This window comes from Marmota flaviventris, chromosome 10, assembly GCF_047511675.1.
Source record: "Marmota flaviventris isolate mMarFla1 chromosome 10, mMarFla1.hap1, whole genome shotgun sequence".
In the NCBI taxonomy this organism is placed as follows: Eukaryota; Metazoa; Chordata; class Mammalia; order Rodentia; family Sciuridae; genus Marmota; species Marmota flaviventris.
The window spans coordinates 7,524,815-7,544,330 of NC_092507.1; the positions used below are offsets into that span (position 1 = coordinate 7,524,815).

A 19,516-nucleotide genomic window follows, 5' to 3' on the forward strand; every position below is an offset into this window, starting at 1 on the left:
TGAACCTGTTCTAAAATGTCCACTTTCTTCACACCTCTGAAATCAGGATGCAGCACACAATTCAAGGTTGAATTCAACTCTCAAGCACAGTTTAACTGTAGCGGTTTGTCCCCCCACCCCCACCAGGAGTTCATAAAAACCAGAGGCTGTTTCTCTAACTCACTGTTAGGAGCAAGCCCCATTAAATCTCCTGGTGTTCCAGAGGAAGTGCCAGATGCTGAAGACAAGCGGAGGCTCACTACGGAGATGCAGCGCACTTCTCCCTTATTGTGCAGCAGTAAAGACTTCTAGCTTCAGGAGACACCCAGAATGCATCTCAGCTTCCCTGCTGACAGGTGGCTTCTGTACTCAAAAGCTGTCCTTGGGCTTGTAAGATCTCGACAAGGCAAGCTATTAGGGGGTGAACCCATGGGAAGTCTCTAGAGCAGCCAGGAGTCAATTTATGTCCTCCTGATGCTGATGAGGCTTGACCTGTGGGGCACTGGAGAAGAAGGGGCTGGAAAGATATGAGCGGAGCTTGTGCCTTCACTACACAGGTGCCCTCTGCCTCCTACATGCTAGGCACACACTCTCCACTGAGCTGCACCCAACCCTTCCTTCCTGAGGCTCTTCTACAAGGGGCACTTGTTCCTAGAGGCACACTGGCACCTGTGCAGTCAGTGTGACCCAGACAGGGGATTGTATTTTGCTGAGCAAATCCTCCCTCTCTGGACCTAAGGCTTTTCCCCCAGCAGCAGTGCGAGATGAGGACAAGACTGCATACCTTTTCTGGAAGCCAGGAAACAACTGTAAAAGCATGGCTCTTGCTTCCAAGGAGCACAACTCTGACACCTCTGAAACATGTGTTTACAATTAACACACAGAGGGGAATTTGCTGGCCCTTCTCACCCTTCTCCTACAGACTGTAAAACCCTGCCACCCTTGCCATTAATTGGCTGCTCAGGAATGACTGGCACACATCCCCTGACGTTCTTAAAGAATGACAGGCATGTTTCCAGTTTATGGTGCCCAAGTCAGAATGAAGGTGGCCCAGCCCTGCAGTCACGGGGTGGCTGGGGCACGGACCTATAATCTTGTCCTGCAACCCCAGCAGGGTCTTGTCTCTGGCTCAGAGTGATCTACTGAAACTGCAATGTAATGAGCTTTGATTCCCCTTTGGGACAGATGAGACTATAAGGTTCCTAGGCAAATTTTGGAGAATATAGCTATCTAAAGAAAGGCTGATTTAAAAAAAAATTTTTTTTTTAGTTATAGATGGTCACAATATCTTTTATTTATTTATCTATTTATTTATTTATTTATAGGTGGTACTGAGGATCGAACCCAGGGCCTCATGCATGGGAGGCAAGTGCTCTACCACTAAGCTACAATCCTAGCCCAAGATAAGGCTGTTTTTATGGAGAGATGTCACTTTCTTTGTTCCTTCTTCAACACTGGTGATTGCCCATGGCCCCTCAGGCTGATGAAGGCAAAATAATTTTTTATTTTATTATTTAATGTGCTATTTACACAGGCCTCCAGAATAGACAGGAGTGGGATCAAATCGCCCTCAAATACTCTGATTCTGTTGCTGATATTCACAAGCAGAGGAGGAGGGGTGAGACTCAAACTGGTGGTTTCCAGGGGAGTGAAACGATTCTACAGAAGGATGCCACTTCAAGTCACTGACTACAAAATGACCTCAACTCTTCTAGAGCTTACTTTTTTTCATTCTATAACTAAGACCTAAAGGAGAAAAATGGACGCATAGCAGGAAACAATGTGAGGACCTTACTATGACCAAATACGGAAATGACCATGGAGAGAGGATGTTTAAGGGGCAGGAACCTCTGACTGGGGCTCACAAGCTCATTCGACAGGTTCCAACAGAGTGTTCTGCCTCTGCAGAGTGCACAGGTTGGGATGGAGACACACAAAGAAAGGACAAGACAAGCTGAAATGAGTGCTGCGGAGGAGAACACGATGAAGAGAACAGCGAGTGCCCAGGGAAGAACATGGGACTTATTTCAGATTGCGAGATCGGGGAAGGCTTGTCCAGATGATCTACTTGATACTGCTGGACGTGGACTGTGTCAGACTCTGGTCTGGGTCCCATGTGTATCACCTGTTTTTAGATAAACTTTGGAACTGAAGTCTACGAAGTACACAGGAAAGCATACACCTAAGCAAACGGCTTCAGGAACGAGTGTTCACACATCCTGGGATCTCCTACCCAGACCAAGAGAGCCCAGTGCGCCGCACATTAGGGCTGGGGTTGTGGCTCAGTGGTAGAGCGCTTGCCTAGCATATGTGAGGCACTGGGTTCGATCCTCAGCACCACATATAAAAATAAATAAAGTTCATTAAAAAAATTTAAAAAAAGAGAGCCCAGTGCGCTGCCCATTCCCCAGCCTCCTCCCCAGGGCTAACCACCATGCCAACTTCAAAGGTTGGTTTGTCAGATTTTGAATGTTGCATGAACACTCTGTATGAGGAGACCATAATTTACCTAACTGCTGATGGACGTCTGGGTTGTTTGGTGCTTTGCTACTATGCGTGATGTTACCATGCACGTTCCTGCATGATTTTTTGGGAGCACGTGTGTTCCCATTTCTGTTGAGAAAATACCAAGAAGTGGAACTGCCGGGTTCCAGGGTCTGTTCAGCTTTACAAGACACTGACAAACTGTTCTCCCAAGTGGTTTTACTGCTGACATTTCCACCAGCAGTTCGCCAGAACACCAACTGCTCCACGCTCCTGCCGACATTTGGTATTTTGAGTCTTTTCCATTTCAGCTCTCTGGCTGGAGTGCAGGAGCATCTTGCTATGGTTGCTATTTGAATTTCCATAATGACTAATGAGGACCAGCCTTCCCTGGGTTTACAGGCCTCTGGAGATCCCCTTCTGTGAACTACGTGCCTTTCCACATCTCTTGCCATGTTTTAGATGGGCGGCTTTTCCTGATCTTATTGTTTGTGAGTCTTTGCATACTCTGGACAAAGTACGTACGAGAGTCTATGTTGGAAATATTTCTTGCCATTTCATTCTCTTCATGGTGATTCCTACGAATAGAAGTGACTACTTTTCTTGCATTTCTTAATGTTTTCCTTTATGATTGGCTAGAGATTTTGGTGTTGTGTTCAAGAAATCCTTGCTTATTGCAAGCTCTCAAGATACTCCCCTCGTCTTCTATGCCATCTTCTAGAACCTGCTTTATTTTACTTTTCAAGTTTCCCTCTTCTGAACTCGAGGTTCTGTGCATGTTGTGAGGGAATGATTGAGACCTTTCCCCGGGAAACTCTCAAGCTGACCCAGCTGTACATACGGCAGACTGTCATCTCCTTGCCATTCCACGGTGCTACCTTGTCATAGATGAACTATCCACATTCATGTGGGTCTGGACATTTAATTCTGTTCCGGAGTTGTCTATTAGTCTATCCTTGTACCAAATATACTGACTTAATTACTGTAACTTTATGACAAATCTTGATATCTAGTAGCACATTTCCTCCAAATTTATTCTTATTCAAAAATGTCTTGCGTTTGTGACAACATGGATTAACCTGGAGGACATGAAGCCAAGTAAAATATGCTAGACACAGAAAAAGAAATACTGTGTGAAGTCACTCAATGCAAAGTCTAAAAAAGTTGCTCTTGCAAGAGTAAGAACAGAATGGTGGTACCAGGGCCTGGGTGGCTGGGGGAGGGGGTGCTCCCTGGAGTTGGGGAGATGCTGGTCAAAGAATACAAATTTTCAGTTAGGAAGAATGTGTTTAAGAGATCTATTATACACAATGGTGACTGTAGTTAATTCTATTCTTGAAAAAATTTTAATTAAAAAATAAAAACTGTTTAAAACCGCCAAACCCAAAGCTGTCTTAGCCCTTCCTAACTTTTTGATTTATTTAGTCTAATCCTCACAAAAACCCCAATGAGGTGAGGTATCTGGGGTTCTTTGATTTCTTGTTTTCAAGGTTTTTTTGGGATCAAGCCCAGAGCCTCATACACGCAAGGCAAGAGCTCCACTACTGAGCCTGAACCTCAGCCTGAGCCCCAGCCCTACCCCCTGGTGAGGTAGTTCTGATTTTTATCTCCATTTCAGGGATTGGAAAACTGAGAAGTAATTTTCCCATGGTCATCTGGAGCTATCAAGTGTTAGGAAGGGAACAGAGGTCAAATTGGTCTAATTCTAGAAATAACTACTTAAGCTCTTCATGTCTGACTCCTGAACACAACAGCCAAGGCATTTAGCATGAAGGTATACAATTAAAAACATTCAGTGGGCTGGGGTGGTGGCTCAGTGGTAGTGAGCTTGCCTAGCACACGTGAGGCACTGGGTTTGACCCTCAGCACCACATAAAAAATAAATCAAGTTATAAAAGATGCTTAAAAAAAACTGAGTGCTCTAAGTTACTGATTTCCAGTTAAAAATCTTATTTGGCAATCACAAAAGGCTGCTTTTCTGGTAAGACTCTGGAAAACAAAGAGACAAGAGGCCAAAGCTGCTTGGATTCCTTCCATAGCCCCTGTCTTGAGAGGGAGAGTCACACTCCTCACCTGGACACATGGGGTCCCTGGGGCTGGCTGCTTTCCCCATCTTCTGCTTTAACTCTGCTGAACCCGTCTTGCTTCTGGACTCTCAGGCCACGTGCACAGCCTTACTTTTCCCCCCTGAGCACGGCCTTTCACACAGCTGCCCTGTGCTCGGATGTCCTCCCCATTCCTGGCCACTTTCTCCTCTCCTTTAGTATGCTTTTTCTGGGTACATGTGCTTGGGAGGCCCTCCAGGGCCACCTGGGTTGGGCACTCCTTCCCCACTGTGTTTTATTCCCACATGTCACATTGTCCTGGAGTTCAGTTACCTGTCTTTCCAATACTTTCCTAGACTATGAGACAACTGAGTGTTGGAAGGGGCTGACGGGGGCTGGGGTGTGTGCACCATCACTGTGCTCTGCTGCCTGAATGCTGGTTAACAGGTTTTTTTTTTTTCTCCTAAGAGGAGTCCTGAGAAAAATGATTTTGTTTCTGGTGCTGGGCTTTGAATCCAGAACCTTGTGCATGCTAAGCATGTGTTCTACCAGAGCTATACTTATACTCCCAGTAAGAACAATGACTTTCAGTAGATCCAGGGCATATTCTTTGGTAGAGATAGTGCGTAGGGAAGACGCATCTATGGGTACACCTTCTCTGATGGACTTAAGCACCCAACTGAGACAAAGAAGGACTGAGTGAGTGACAGAAAAGCCAGTCAATGGCTATGTATGGTTTGGCAGGCTGTGATCATTGTTGTTGTTGTTAAAAGCTGGTTTATTAGCAGGCTGTGGCTATTAAAAGATGTTGGGGGCTAGGGAGATGGCTCAGTTGGTAGAGTGCTTGCCTCGCATGCATAGGGCTATAGGGTTCAATCCCTAGCACCACACACACACACACACACACACACACACACACTCACACAAAAAGATATTGGTACTAAATCAACAATGAGACAGCCCCTTCTGAGACAGACTCATTTCATACTGAGACCTGGGTACTAGGGACACGGCTTCCCTCTCTTTCCAGTATTGAAAGTGATGTTCGTCAGCAAGCAGAGGCAGGGTATACCAGAAAGGAGGAGCACTTTCCCCATTGGGGCCTCCTCCAGCAACTGAGACTAGACTCTTCAAATGGTTGGAAGGAGCCCACCTGGAGGCCCTGACCTCTCCACAACTCTTGGGCTGCTCCCCTGCTTCCAGTCCTTGGCCAGCCTGGGGCAGTGCAGCTCAGATCTGAAGTCTTTGAGAACTTCCAGTCTGGGGGAAGCTCACTGGCTCTTTTCATGAAGAAACCAAGCTTGCTCTTCCCTAGGAGCAGCAAGTTAGCCCTCTCTCACCATCAGTGAAATGAGAAAAACTATATGGTATCTAGCCCACATTTCTCACATTTTCTCAGTTAATTCCCATTTTCTTTTTCTTTCCAGTAATAATAGTTACATTTATTATTATTATTATTATTATTATTTATGAACTGCAAACATGTGCCTAGTATTGGGCTATAGATTTATTTTTATTAGCTACACATGACATTACAATGATCTTGGCAATTCATACATTTGAATCATTGGGGTAAGTTAATTCCCATTTTCATGGTTACTGTGCTAGTTGAAAGGTAGACAATAGGATGAAGACAGTCTCCCCGAGAAGGGAAACCACTGTAGTCCCCCAGGTCTACAGCTTCCCTCTATGGATTCAGCTGTGCTCAGGACAAGGGCGGACTTGTCCTTCTTTTAGAAATTCAGAATCCAGGACATCACAGGGTTGTGCATGTTTAGGAAATTAGATAATATTTGGGCATGAGAAATACCCTTAATTATTTTTTTCAAAGTTTGGAAGAATTTATTGACATTTGTGCAGCTTAGGTAATTTAAAAGAATCTTTGAATAAGAAAAGCATCTGTGTCCAAGTTATGCCTATCATTAGAAATAAGTTTCCAGAAAACAAATGTCAGAGGACAGACATTCATGCTAAAAGCTAGATGCTTTCTGACCCAAGTTTATGAACCCTCTCCTAAAAAGAATTGCTACATGGGTTATTATTATGAGTGAATGATTCATTTTCTGCCCAGATATAAAAACTAATTCCTAAATTTTCCTGTTTGGATGAGTGAAGCAGCAACTGGGAAGAATAAACAAAAGCTGCCTGGAATTTGGAGCTCCTGGGTCCTTTACTGTGCTGTTTCCACTGTGCTGCGGCAGAGCAGTCACAGGTGGGAGGGCCGTGTGGGACGCTGCATATGATTGCACAGTACATGGTACTTCTGAGGTGTGCGGTTGTATAGTGTCATCTGACGGCCAGGCGAGTGCCTCCAAGACCTCCACCTTAGCAGACCTTGCAGAATGCTAATCAACAGGGCAGACTTCTCTTTAGTGAAATGAACTCCACAGAGCTAATGAAGGCTGTCATGACCAGCTGGACTAGACCTTTGCAAAAGGAACCAGGGACCACAAATAGTGCCGACTCTGAACATCTTGGAGCAGAATGATGACAAGCTTGCTGTAGGGTGCTAGCAACATCCTTATCCCCAAGGGGATAAAAAAAGATGAGGAATGTGAGGTCTACCTGAGCCCCTCCCTACTACTTTTCAATTTAGAAACAAAGAGTTGTTTGGTTACTCCAGCTGTCCAAACAGGAATCTCTCTCCAGGGAGCTGGAAGCCCTGACTGGAAAAGAGCTCTGGGGGATCACAGCAGAGAAGAGCTGGGGCCTCAGGCTGGAGTGGGGAGGACCCATGCTGAGTATCAGCTGTCAAGCAACTGCCTCAGTGGCTTGCTCTCCAACATGGAAACAGAAAGAGCAACTGTTTGTTCCAAAGACAGCCACTGTCCTAAGGACATTTGTATGTAGTTTCAGTCAAAAGCTTCTTTTTAAGAATGTCTGCTAAAATTTCATGATTTTCCTTTTGTCTTCAAAAGAGCAGTGTCCTTCAAATATAGTGTATAAAATATTACATATCACAGTTTTTCATATATCAACAGAAAATTAATTTCAAATTACAAACACTACTGCATAGAAAAAGAGAAATGAGGTTTTTGATAAGAACTTAGTAAGTGATGGGGAGTATTTTCTCTATTCTTTGATACATGTTCCAAGTTTTGAACCATGGGCTGAGGGGAGGCCTGTTCTGCTCTGCCTGGAGACTGACAGCGTGGGTGATCAATCCAGAACCACACCTGGCACGGCCGAGTCTTCATTGCTGCTGTGATCTTCTAACACCTCCTTACAAAACCGTCAAGCGTGACAAGCCAGTATTAACTGGCCTGTTCTTTGTTGAAAGAGAAAGACAACTAACTGCACACCCCATGGATACAAACTACAGTCTTTCTTGCTTCTTAAGAGATTTACTCTGTCCTCCTATTTCTAGATCTTTCTGAGTTGGAGATTTTAAAACCTGAGACAGTGCTAAAGCCAGGTTGAATAAGGATTGTGGAGAACACTGAATGACGATCAGAGAAAGGGCCATCCAGCCTAGTTGACAGCATACTCCGCAGGATGCTGAACTTCATTAGAAGCTCATGTAAACAGCGTGGATTATAGTAACAGGCTCCCTGGGTGAGTGGAGTTTCATTCCCAATTCTCTCTCCTACCTCGCCTCACCCCATGGTTACATAACCTTTAGAACGGAATTTGGAAATCCCTCTGACCCTGCCTGCCTGCTGACAGAGCCGAGCCAGTGGCTGGCAGGGGCATAATCTAACAGGCAAAACTGGAAACACACAAATTCACAGTCCTCCGTCTCAGCCCAGAGACTGCAGGCAAGGAAAGACAGACTCGCCCAGTCTCCCTCCTCCCTTCCTCTGGCCTAAGTTTGCGCTGACTTCACCGGACAGGCACCTGACCCTCCCAGAGGAGGTGGGAGGGGCTATGGCACTGTGCAGGGCCACCGTGGGGGTGGAGGTGCAGGCACAAACAATATTTAAGATGCTGACTTGGTGGAGCATTCACGCTTGGGAAGGCAAGCCACCAGTGTCCAGTACACTCCACTTTCAGCAACTCAAGCTTTGACAAAGGCTATGGGAGGGCAAGGAAAGAAAGGGGACAACGAAGTGTGAGGCCATCCAGAGTGAGCGTGTAAGGCGTGAGCTGCTCCTCAGGCCTCCACTGGGCCAATCCAAAGTTCCCCAAAGGCAAAGCCTTCTTTACCAGGCCCACGAAAGATGCTGAGCAAGACTCATGCAGCTGGGACCTGGCTCTGCATTTTCATTGTGGCCTTTGCCAGCCACCCAGTACAGCTGCAGAAGCCCCCTAAACATAAGATGCCAGCAGAGCTCAAAGCGGCCTCCTGCTGTAAGGAGGTGAAGGAGCTCAAGGCCCAGGTCGCCAACCTAAGCAGTATGCTGAGCGAACTAGGCAAGAAGCAGGAGAGTGACTGGGTCAGCGTGGTCATGCAGGTAATGGAGCTGGAGAGCAGCAGTAAGCGCATGGAGTCAAGGCTCACAGATGCCGAGAGCAAGTTCTCTGAGATGAACAGCCAGATCGACATCATGCAGCTCCAGGCGGCACAGACTGTCACCCAGACCTCAGCAGGTAAGGAGGTCACACCTCCCCTCAGAGGGGATCCTGGTCCACAGCAGTGCTTCTAGACAAACTGCTCATCAGGGCAATTCCTGGGGCTCTTTTGGGATATACTTTCCCTTGAGGAAAGATTAATGAAGCAGCTCTTTTGGTTTCTGCTGTTCTAAAAATGTACCCAGTGCCTTCCCAGGTCTCTGAATCTCTCAATTCAGCATATTATGAATGCATGAATTCCCACCTTGGAGCACTGGGCGATTCCACGGTTTGCCCAAAGTGACACAGCAAGTCTTAGAAGAAGGGTTGTCATCTTTCTGATTGGGATAGCTATGCCACTTCCTTCTCAAGAGCTGTTGACTACACCCAAATCCCAAGGAAGCAGGAACATCTGTTGCTCTGGATGTAAAGTTTTGTCAAAACCAGTTCTCTGGTGTCCTTAAGATTTAGCAGGAATGGACCTAATGGAATTGTGTGTCCTCTTTCTGCAAACCCACTCCTCTCACTGACTCAGAACTCAGTGTAGAGATTCCACCTGGCCTGTGAAGAAGCCCTTTGTGCTCAGAAGGAACAGGCTCCTCAATTCTGATGTTTCCATTTCCCTCCATGGTCTCAAAATTCTCCCAAATAACATATGACATAAGTAAGTGCAATGTTGAATATGGATTTTAATGGCTAAAAATAAGGCACATTTAATGTTTTATTTTGCAAAACAACTTTCAGTGGCTGCTTAGCTTGGCACATATGGGCCATCATGAATTTACTGTTTAAGAGATACATTTGGTTTTCTGAAATTACCAGGGAAATATTAGTTGAAAGGAACACATCCTATAGACAATGTAATTTTAACTAATATAAAAACTATTGGTTATATTATAATCCAAACTGAGAACAAAGACATGATTAGCTTCTAATGAGTAAGTCATTGGTTACCCTTGGTTTAAATGATGGAAAAGTTCTAAACACGAATTTAAGCTTGAAAATCCTGTTATCTAAACCCACATGTACCAATCACTTCCTTAGCATGGAATTCCTGACCTTTGGCTTGGGATTAAAAAGGATTCTCAGCCATTTTGCAGACAAGTGAGTCCTGATTTGATCTGAGAAAAGAAACTGATGTGTGGAAGGTCAGGCTGGACAGGAGTCTGATGGAGCCGCTTTCTGCTCCTCCGAACCAGGAACTCTCACCACCCAGCAAGAGGACTCCTGGAAGTGAACTGTGGCCCGACTGCCCAGCCTCCCACTGGTCTTGCCCAGGACACCAGTCCTTCCTTTTTCTTGTCTGGCACCAGGTGCTGAGCCACTACCATACTCCAGAAGTCGGCAGCCCCTGGAGCGAGTAGCAAGTTCAGACTTTGACTAGCAACAGGAAATGCAGAACTCTGAGGGTGATGGCAGGGTGCTCTGGGAGGAAACTGAGGCACTTCAGACAGCTCTCATGGTGGCAGTGTGGCCATCAGTGTTACCTTGTGCTCTAAGATCCCAGCCCGAGAAAACAATTCTCAAGATATCCTAGACAATGAAAGCTCTTTGCGCTTTGCTCTCTGAATCCTACCAGAAAGGCTTTTTCTTCCTGATGCTCTTTGATATTAGAACAGGAGAGAGAGCCTGGTGCAAGGCCACAGCCCCAAGGGCAGCCAGCAAGCATTTAAATCAACCCCAGAGGGAAAAGAAAATCTCATTTCCTTCTTTTTAACAAAACTTTCAGGGGAAGGCCTCAAGACATTCCTCGGGGTTGGCTTTCCTTTGAGGATCTAGCATTATTAGGTGGGAGGGATGAGTTATGATATCTACCTCCCTTGAGCAGGATCCCAGCTGGCAGTAGCCACTACCTCTGAGAAACACTAAAAACAAACAGAGGAGCACCATGGAAGCAGACCCTCTGAGACACTCCTGACTTCCCATGTCATAGAGGTGTAGCCCAAGAGCCTGGAGCTACTCACAGGGGCATCGGGCACATGCCTTCACACATGGCACCATTCCTAAACTTCATAGCCTAAACTACAGCAGGATAAATAACTTACTTCAGACAACCTGAAACCACCTATTTGTCCCGGTGACGTGATCCTGGTGAAGGGCTTTCCCACCCTCTACCCCACCAGTGAGGTCAAAACACATCCCCTCTTAATCTCCTGATGCCAGCTCTCCAAATCCAGATACTGCCTGGGCATTGACACCCGTGGGCATCCTGTGGTAGAAACAAAGCCTCTGTCTTTAACCGCTCAGTTTCATGTGACAGGCAGCCCTGCCTGCCATGCTGTTGAGCCTCTGCTTAGCCCACGTGTGCTCTGTTTGCAGATGCCATCTACGACTGCTCCTCCCTCTACCAGAAGAACTACCACATCTCTGGGGTATACAAGCTTCCTCCCAATGACTTCCTGGGCAGCCCTGAGATGGAGGTGAGATCATTGCGGCACACTGTTCTCCAATATCAAAGGCACAGAGACAACAGGGATGGTCATGGTCCATTGAAAGGGAGCCTCAGAGAAGCAGACATACCAATCACCAGAGAGCTATGCAAAGCTCACCTTCTGGGTCTGTCCCTGGCCCCTTCAAATAATCACTGGCCAAACACCAAACCTTCTAACATAATTTTTATAGCCACCAAATACTAGTTCAAATCTCTGCCATGTCCTAAAGCAGTTACTTTTTGGAAGGAGAAAGAACATGAAGGGGACATATTATAAGCTGTACACACACTCACCCCCATCCCTGATTTGGACAATTCTTTCTAAGCAAACTACCACCCAGCTCCAGCTTCCCAGCACTGGGGACAGCACCGCTAACACAGGGAGCCAGTGTGACCATGGGAGTACATTCATTGCTAGTTCTGTAGGGACAGGAAAGAAGGTGGGCAGTCTGCACTTTCTGATTAGCTTCTAATGAATAAGTCATTGGTTACCCTTGAACATCCTTTTTGTTCCAGGTGTTCTGTGACATGAAGACTTCAGGTGGGGGTTGGACCATCATTCAGAGACGAAAGAGTGGCCTTGTCTCCTTCTACCAGGACTGGAAGCAGTACAAGCAGGGTTTTGGCAGCATCCGTGGGGACTTCTGGCTGGGGAATGAAAATATCCACCGGCTCACCAGACAGCCAACACGGCTCCGTGTGGAGATGGAGGTGAACTCCAGGCCTGGGGCCCTGGAGCTGGTCCAGGACCTCTAACACTACTGTGCATGACTCCTTGTCTGTTCAGTTGAGATCATACATTCACTAAGATAGTTTTCTGCAGGGTGTAGTTCAGTTGAAGAGAAAAATTTTTGCCCCTTTCTCAGCAAACCAGGCCTGTGAGTAGCACAGGATGAAGCTGAGGCAGGCTAGGACAGAGCAAAGCTGTTGGCTGGGCAAAACACCATTGTCTCTGCTCAGGCCTGGGGCACGAGGTCCTTAGAGATACTGGTTGGTGGCCCTCTAGAAGGCCTTAAAGCATCACCACATCCTCGTGTTGCTCTTATTACATCTGAGTGGGATTCAGCAAAAGTACAGATCTATCCCTTCAACCAGGAACATGAAACCTTTTGTCAAGGCCTACGGTGAATCCAGAGAGTAGTCAGACCAGCACCTCGCTTGCTGATTCCCAGCTAGTGTGCTAAGCAGGAGGAAGCAAGTGGCAGGTCTTGCTAGATTCACATCTAGAAAAAGATGTTTGGCTGTAGGGCTGGAGCGAGAGGAGCAGTACAGGGAGGGTATGACAACAGCGCTCTGCAGTCCCCTAAGGCTCTGATTTTCCCCACAGGACTGGGAGGGCAACGTGCGCTATGCCGAGTATAGCCACTTTGTTCTGAGCAATGAACTCAACAGCTACCGCCTCTTCCTGGGGAACTACAGTGGCAACGTGGGCAACGATGCACTCCTCTACCACAACAACACAGCATTCAGCACCAAGGACAAGGACAATGACAACTGCTTGGACAAGTGTGCCCTGCTCCGCAAAGGTGAGGGGGGCAGGTGGGAAGGACAACCCACCTGCGGATGTTGCAGCTGTGCAGCTAGAACTTGGGCTCTGGAGTCCCTTCTGCTCTGCCCTGTCCACCTCAAGGGGAAGGCACACCCAGCTGACCAGCCCCATCTGTTTCTTGTGCCAGGTGGATACTGGTATAACTGCTGCACGGACTCCAACCTCAATGGGGTTTACTACCGCCTGGGGGAGCACAAGGAGCACTTGGATGGCATCACCTGGTATGGCTGGCATGGGGCCAGCTACTCCCTCAAACGGGTGGAGATGAAAATCCGCCCGGAGGGCTTCAAACCCTGAAAGGAAGCTGCTGTGGAGCGGGACTGCAGAAAGACGCAAGCGGAGACTGGGAAGGGCAGAGCCAGCAGGAAGAGGGTATCAAAGGGCGGGGGGGGAGTGGCCTGTAATCCCCAGGTGAGACAAAGGCTCTTAGAGGTGGACAGCAGAATTTTGGTTCATGTGCTGCTGAAGCGGGCACATGCACCTGATGAAATTACATGTACCGAGGACGTTACAGTACATGGGATGAAGGGTTTAAAAGCAATGGGTCCTGCCACATCCTCCTCAGGGGGAGACTGCGTGGGCTCTCTCTGCCCTGATCCCTGCCAGAAACTTACCTATGGGAAAAAGTAATCATGAGCTCACTTTTCCATTTTCTCTAAGGCATAATTCATGTGAATGCAAAACCCAAATCCCTTTGCTGAAAAGAACTGTATTATTTGATTCTCAAAGGAGGCCTTGAGTATTACAGGAAGGAGCAAGAGTGGGTACTGGAGGAGAAGAATTTCTATTTTAAAATGCAATAAAATTACCTTCAGAAGTCTACACACTTTTTAAAAATACAAAAACTGTTAGGTTAGTGATGAGTGCCCCAGGGTGGACCTGCTGGGAGAAAACTCAAGACCCTGTGCCTCATGATCAGACTCCGGGTACCTTACTGCTGACCTGAGTCAGGCACCACTGAAAGGGAGGACATGGGGTCTGGCATGACAGGGAGCACCAGCATGAGAAGGGTATAGTCCCTCATGGCCGCTTGCACAAAATCGCCTTAAAACATTCATAGTCAAGACAGATATGTCTATTTTTATTCATTCCGTAAGAAATGGGCTCCAAGAGCTTCCCTTTTTTATCTTGTTATAAGAAATGGCTGAAAATGAAGGTAGATGGCGCTATGGCCAACAATTCATGCTGTATATAAGCATCTTGCTTTGGTAAAACAAAATGTTGTAGTTTGTGTTTTAAGCATTCGAGGTTATCTTTTCCTTCTACAAATAAACATTCTTAAAACTTGAGTATTTTCTTTTAAAATCATTATTATTACCACTTAGAATATGGTAAAAAGTTCAACTTAAAAACCTCAGAGTGCTGGGCATGGTGGCGCATGCATGTAATCCGATCTACTTGGGAAGCTGAGGAAGGAGAATTGCACGTTTGAGGACAGCGTGGGCAATTAAACAAGACCTTGCCCCCCCCCAAAAAAAAAAAAAAAAAAAAACTGGGGGAAAAAAAAAGAAAGGAAAAGGGGGACCGGGGATGAAGTTTGGTAGCAGAGCACTTACCCAGCATGCACCAGGTTCTGGGTTCAATCCCTTACTACAACACGTGTGCATACCAAAGAGGGAGCACTGAGAAAGAGACTCTGAGTTTGTTTCGGAATTCAGGGAAACTAGGGAGGAGCAGGAAGCCAAAACAGAAAAGGCAAGGGACACAAAGGGCAGCAACTGACTAACCTGCACAGAGGACACCGCTTCTAATCAGCTTCAAAATATTTTGCAAACAAACACTCCTACTTAAAAATACAGAAAGGAAAATTATTTTTAACCTTAAGAGGTGTCAAGTAATGTTAACCTTTGGGAAGTCGTTTTTCCTTTCTCAAAAGAATTGTCCTCCTGAGCCAGTCAGTCAGGATAAGCTACGCCATTTCTCCTATTCAATATTTTTTCTTATACCTATAGTCCTTTGATTGTTGGGGGCCTAATTCATCTTAGAAACCAGAACCTTGGGGATTTCCAAACAAATAAAATGAGCAGAGAAGATCTACACTGGAGTAGGGCTTCCCATGAGACAGACGTTCAAATAGAAACTTTCTCAGGCGTTCAGGAGAATCTTGGGTTGCTTAAGACCATATGCTTAAAGAGAAAGAAGAGGTTTAAAGGAGTAGAGAAAGCAAGATGCCCATGGCAGGAGGCGCTAGTAATTGCCTTCCTCATCATCTATATACTCCACAACTAAAAAAACCTCTGAGGCTTGTAACCTAAGTCAACTTCTGTGGTCTCCTTTATCCTTCTGAGAAACTGTGATCACAAAGAAAGCGGCAGAGGGAAAGGGTGAGCAGTGGGTCAGATCTGCACAGAACGCCTCCTGCTGCTTCCCCAGTAGTGCAGATGCCAACAGCACCTCCTTTTCTCAGCACCTGTTCTGCTGCAGGTGATACTGAGGGTTCAGCCTAACACTGTCCCTTACCTAAGAAGGAACAGAACCACCAGGAGTCAAAAGCAAGCTCCATGTTGCCTCTGAAGGGAAAGCACTGTTGTTCTGAGCAGATCCTTGAAGGTATGTGGGGAGGAGGTACACAGAACAGCACTGTGCAGAAGGCAGGGCATGTCAACCAAAGGCACGTCCTCATCATGAGCACCGGCCTGTTTTTTTGAGTTTTAATTTTGCAGATGTCTCAATCAGGAATATTTTTAAAAAGATGTTTACTCGTCAGGAGCTGGGCAGTTAGTACTCTATTCTATGTAGGACAAAGAAGAAAGGCAGCCAGCAGACCCCACCTCATGCTCTGGCTAAGCCAAGAAGAGCCCCACAGTTATGAGTATGTATTTTCCAACAATTCAAGACCCCCTTAATCCACTGCTCCCCTAAGAAGCAATTATACTTACTGATGTATGTGAGCTTTGAGGATGTGGGAGTAGTTTATATTTCTCAGTGTTAGTCTAGCTTGGGGACTACATGTGGGATTTAATTTGTCCTGGAGCAAATAGGTAAAATGATCAACAGGTAGACTGAACCAACACAAAAGAACTATATCGCCAGCAAAGCACAATTTTTCAAAACAAGTACAAAAACTAAGAAACAGCTATATAAAGATGTTTTTGTTTAGGGTTACCTGTTTCAAATAGAAATTTAGGCAGATGATTCAAATATATGTATTACAACAAACTCCAAAAGAATGAATACATTGATGAAAGGAGTATAGGGTAGGAAAAATAGAGCAGTGGGGAAGGGCAATTAACTATTATTCCCTAAATACCTGTGAAGTCTGAAATATATTGGGGGTGGCTCTAAGTTTTCTAGCAGGAATTCAGCAGTTGAAGAGTACTGGGGTAGTATGGGCAGCTTCCCTGAAAGGAGCTTTGCCTAACATCGCTCCTCAAAGTCTTCCCCAGTAAAGATGAAGCAACAATCACAATAGTGTGCAATTACAACTGCACTTGGGAAAGGCAGTTTTACAGTGTCATGATGAAAGCTGCATGCAAATGGAGACAAAACAGAAAGGTACTGGGGAGAATGGGAGACCAGCTGAAGGGAGGCAGGACTTGGAGCTGTGCTGAATCAGCTGAACTGGCCTGAGGGGATGGTAAAACTGGCTTTCCCTCAAAATAGAGTTTAAAAAATAGTCAAGGCCTGGCATTCTGGTGCATGCCTATAATCCCAGTGGCCTGGGAGGCTGAGGCAGGAGGATCTCAAGTTCAAAGCCAGACTCAGCAACTCAGTGAGGCTCTAAGCAACTCAGTGAGAGCCTGTCTCTAAATAAAATGCAAAAAAAAAAAAAGCTGGGGATGTGGTTCAGTGGTTAAAGTTAAAGTGCCCCTGGGTTCAATCTCCAGTACCAAAAAAAAAAAAAAAAAAAGCCAAGATCAATTTAATTTATAATGAATCTTGAGGATTTATTTTAAATTACATCAGCTTGAAAAGCTAAATGACTTTACTGAGGACGTTTAATCTGGATTAACTTTAATGCTTCTCAGCCTCAAATATGGGGAAAAACCAAGGGAGGATAAGGAGGTTTCAGGTGGGTCTCAATTATAAAAGAGTCAGTCATTAGTTATGACGCTGAAGTTAACAAACCCAGTTACTACCATATTTTCTATCAGTTCTCACATGCGATTGCATGAGCTGGAGATGGGAGGAAGAGATGCAGATCTTCACGTTTACTACCGTGCTTAATCTGACACTGAAGCATGCCTCCTGGTGGCCTGTTTGTGACTGTCTCTAAATTCTGCAATTCCACCTCTACTTTCTGGTCATGAGTAAGGTAGGGTGCTGAAAGCAACACTTTGCAGCATCTGTTCAAGGCAAAACTAGTGGAGAACTCGGCTCCTCGACTACCCGTTCAATGGACTAGGCCCATGCTTGGCCAAGTCCCTCAGTCAGTGGACAAACTAATTAGCCAATGATTTTCCCTAAATTACCTGCAGCAAAATAATGAACCATGTGAGTATTTCCATGAAGATAATTAGATCCAGAGTTGATATTCTTTGATAATCATTAAGGGAAGTGAATGGTTCTCTAGGAATTGAAGCTAATGTTTCAGACTCTTAACAATTTCATAACAGCAGAAAATTTATTCAACAACCTCTTTATTTCTATGCCCAGAAGACTCAAAACCATCATATGAGAGGAGAAAATTAAACAAATTAGGGGAAAAGACCATCAGATCTCAGACTCTGCTCTGCCTTTTATACTCACAGGATTCCCAAGAAGACCCAGGCGCCAGATTCAGTTGCCAAAACCTCCTGTGGCTGGCTTTTGAAGCCCAGGAGCCAGTACATTCTAATCCTGCCCAGAGAACGCAATCTAACCCAGACATCAAACCTATCTCTCCTAGGCTGCTGCAGTCATGGATTGCTTCTGGGCTAACCCACCACATGGAGAAACAACAGGCTGGAAAAGGACGGGAGCTCAGGTGGGAAGAGTCAACAGATGGCAATTATGACGAGACTACCAGGGAGAGCTATCTGCAAGCACACGTCACTTAAATGTGCTGGCTGCACAACAGATGCCACCCAGTGACTCCAGAGAGCAAGGGGAGCAGAGAGGTCATTATAGCCTACCTGATGAGAGACTCGAGTATGGCGGGGGTGGGACCTTTCTGGAACTCCAGTTCTTTATAGTGCAGTGCTTTGGCATATGCTCGGCACTTGGCAGCTCTCTCACCCAGAAGAACAATGCCGTTGTCATCTCTCAGTGGCAGGGGGCCCTAGAGGAGAGCAAAATCCCACAGCATAGGAAAATGGCAGATGGGCACAAACAGGAGTGGTCTGTGTAGAAGCTTCTCTCCTCCCAGCAGCTGGCTCCCTGGTCAGCCTCCACTGGACAATGGGGAAGAGTCTCACCTTGTCACTGTGCTCCATGAATTCAGCCAAGTTTAAGAGGGTTTGTGTGACTTCAGCGATGTCTTGAGAGGTAAGGGCCAGTTCAATGCTTCTGATGAGCTCATCTTGCTGGTCTTCATTCAGTTCAGACCAGCAGGACACAAACGCAGCGTTGAAGAGATCCCTGAAAGTACAGGGGAGTACAGAAGGAAGCTGGAAACCCTTCCCATTCCTCTGCCTAGTGCCACAAAGTCACACTACCAATCTGCTTCTGGTACTGTCAACCTGGTCGTGTGGACCAGTGCTGTCTGACAGAACTTGCTGAAATGGCTGAAATCTTCCCTGAACGACACGGCAGGCAGCTATTAGGTGTTAAGAGGATAAACTGAGGTATGAGTAACTGAAAAACAAAATTTAAAATTTTACTTAATTGTAATTAAACTAAAATAATCACACATAACTAGTGACTGCTCTGTCCTACAGTGCAGGTAAAGATACTGTGACAAACGGGATACATGGGAAGGTGGGATGGGGAAGACAGCCATGTAGCCTGTCTCCACAGGCATGTTCCTTGGCAGTTTCTGTACCCTTCCTCTTCACCGGAAGGGAAGAACAGAAGCAGACTCCTAACACAAGTAACATTACACATTTAGAAAACAATATTCTCAAATGATTCTTGGGATTTTTTTTTTTTAATACCAGGGATTAACCCAGCTGTGCTTAACCACTGAGCCACATCCCCGCCCCACCCCTTTTTTTAATTTAAAAATTTTTTATTTTTAGTTATACATAACAGAATTATTTTGACAGACTACACATACATAAAGTATAACTTAGTCTATTAGGTTCCCACTCTTGTGGTCATACATGATTCCCTTGTCCTTTTTTTATATTTTTTTAATTTTTAATTTTTTTTTAGAGAGAGAGAGAGAATTTTAATATTTTTTTTTTAGTTATCGGCGGACACAACGTCTTTGTTTGTATGTGGTGCTGGGGATCGAACCCGGGCCGCACGCATGCCAGACGAGCACACTACCGCTTGAGCCACAACCCCAGCCCCTATATTTTATTTTTTAAAAAATATTTATTTTTTGAGTTTTAGGAGAACACAATATCTTTATTTTACATTTATGTGGTGCTGAGGATCGAACCCAGTGCCTCATGCATGCTAGGTGAGCACTCTACTGCTGAGCCACAACCCCAGCCCCCCCAAAAGAATTTT

The 19,516-nt window shown here is 45.7% G+C and overlaps 2 protein-coding genes across 2 annotated transcripts in view; one reads left to right on the forward strand and one right to left on the reverse strand.

Annotated features, from left to right (window-relative positions):
* Mtor (mechanistic target of rapamycin kinase) overlaps window positions 1-19,516 on the reverse strand; it is a 117,128-nt gene that overhangs the window by 52,143 nt on the left and 45,469 nt on the right. The window contains exons 27-28 of the mRNA XM_027947615.2: window positions 18,316-18,478; window positions 18,034-18,179 (exon numbers count right to left, since the gene is read on the reverse strand). Of these exons, the coding sequence (XP_027803416.1) occupies window positions 18,034-18,179; window positions 18,316-18,478 (309 nt within the window). The remainder of the gene's footprint in view (window positions 1-18,033; window positions 18,180-18,315; window positions 18,479-19,516) is intronic.
* Window positions 8,669-13,276, forward strand: Angptl7 (angiopoietin like 7). Its single transcript, XM_027947616.2, has 5 exons — window positions 8,669-9,038; window positions 11,319-11,419; window positions 11,947-12,141; window positions 12,758-12,956; window positions 13,107-13,276. Exons 1-5 carry the CDS (start codon window positions 8,669-8,671, stop codon window positions 13,274-13,276), a joined length of 1,035 nt encoding a protein of 344 aa, XP_027803417.1.

What these genes read in the sequence shown, in the direction of transcription:
- Angptl7 (XM_027947616.2), top strand. Translation starts at nt 8,669, where the DNA reads ATGCTGAGCAAGACTCATGCAGCTGGGACCTGGCTCTGCATTTTCATT. An exon ending in TGTCACCCAGACCTCAGCAG is followed by an intron (nt 9,039 to 11,318) that starts GTAAGGAGGTCA and finishes CTCTGTTTGCAG; the next exon opens with ATGCCATCTACGACTGCTCC. An exon ending in GTGTGCCCTGCTCCGCAAAG is followed by an intron (nt 12,957 to 13,106) that starts GTGAGGGGGGCA and finishes TTCTTGTGCCAG; the next exon opens with GTGGATACTGGTATAACTGC.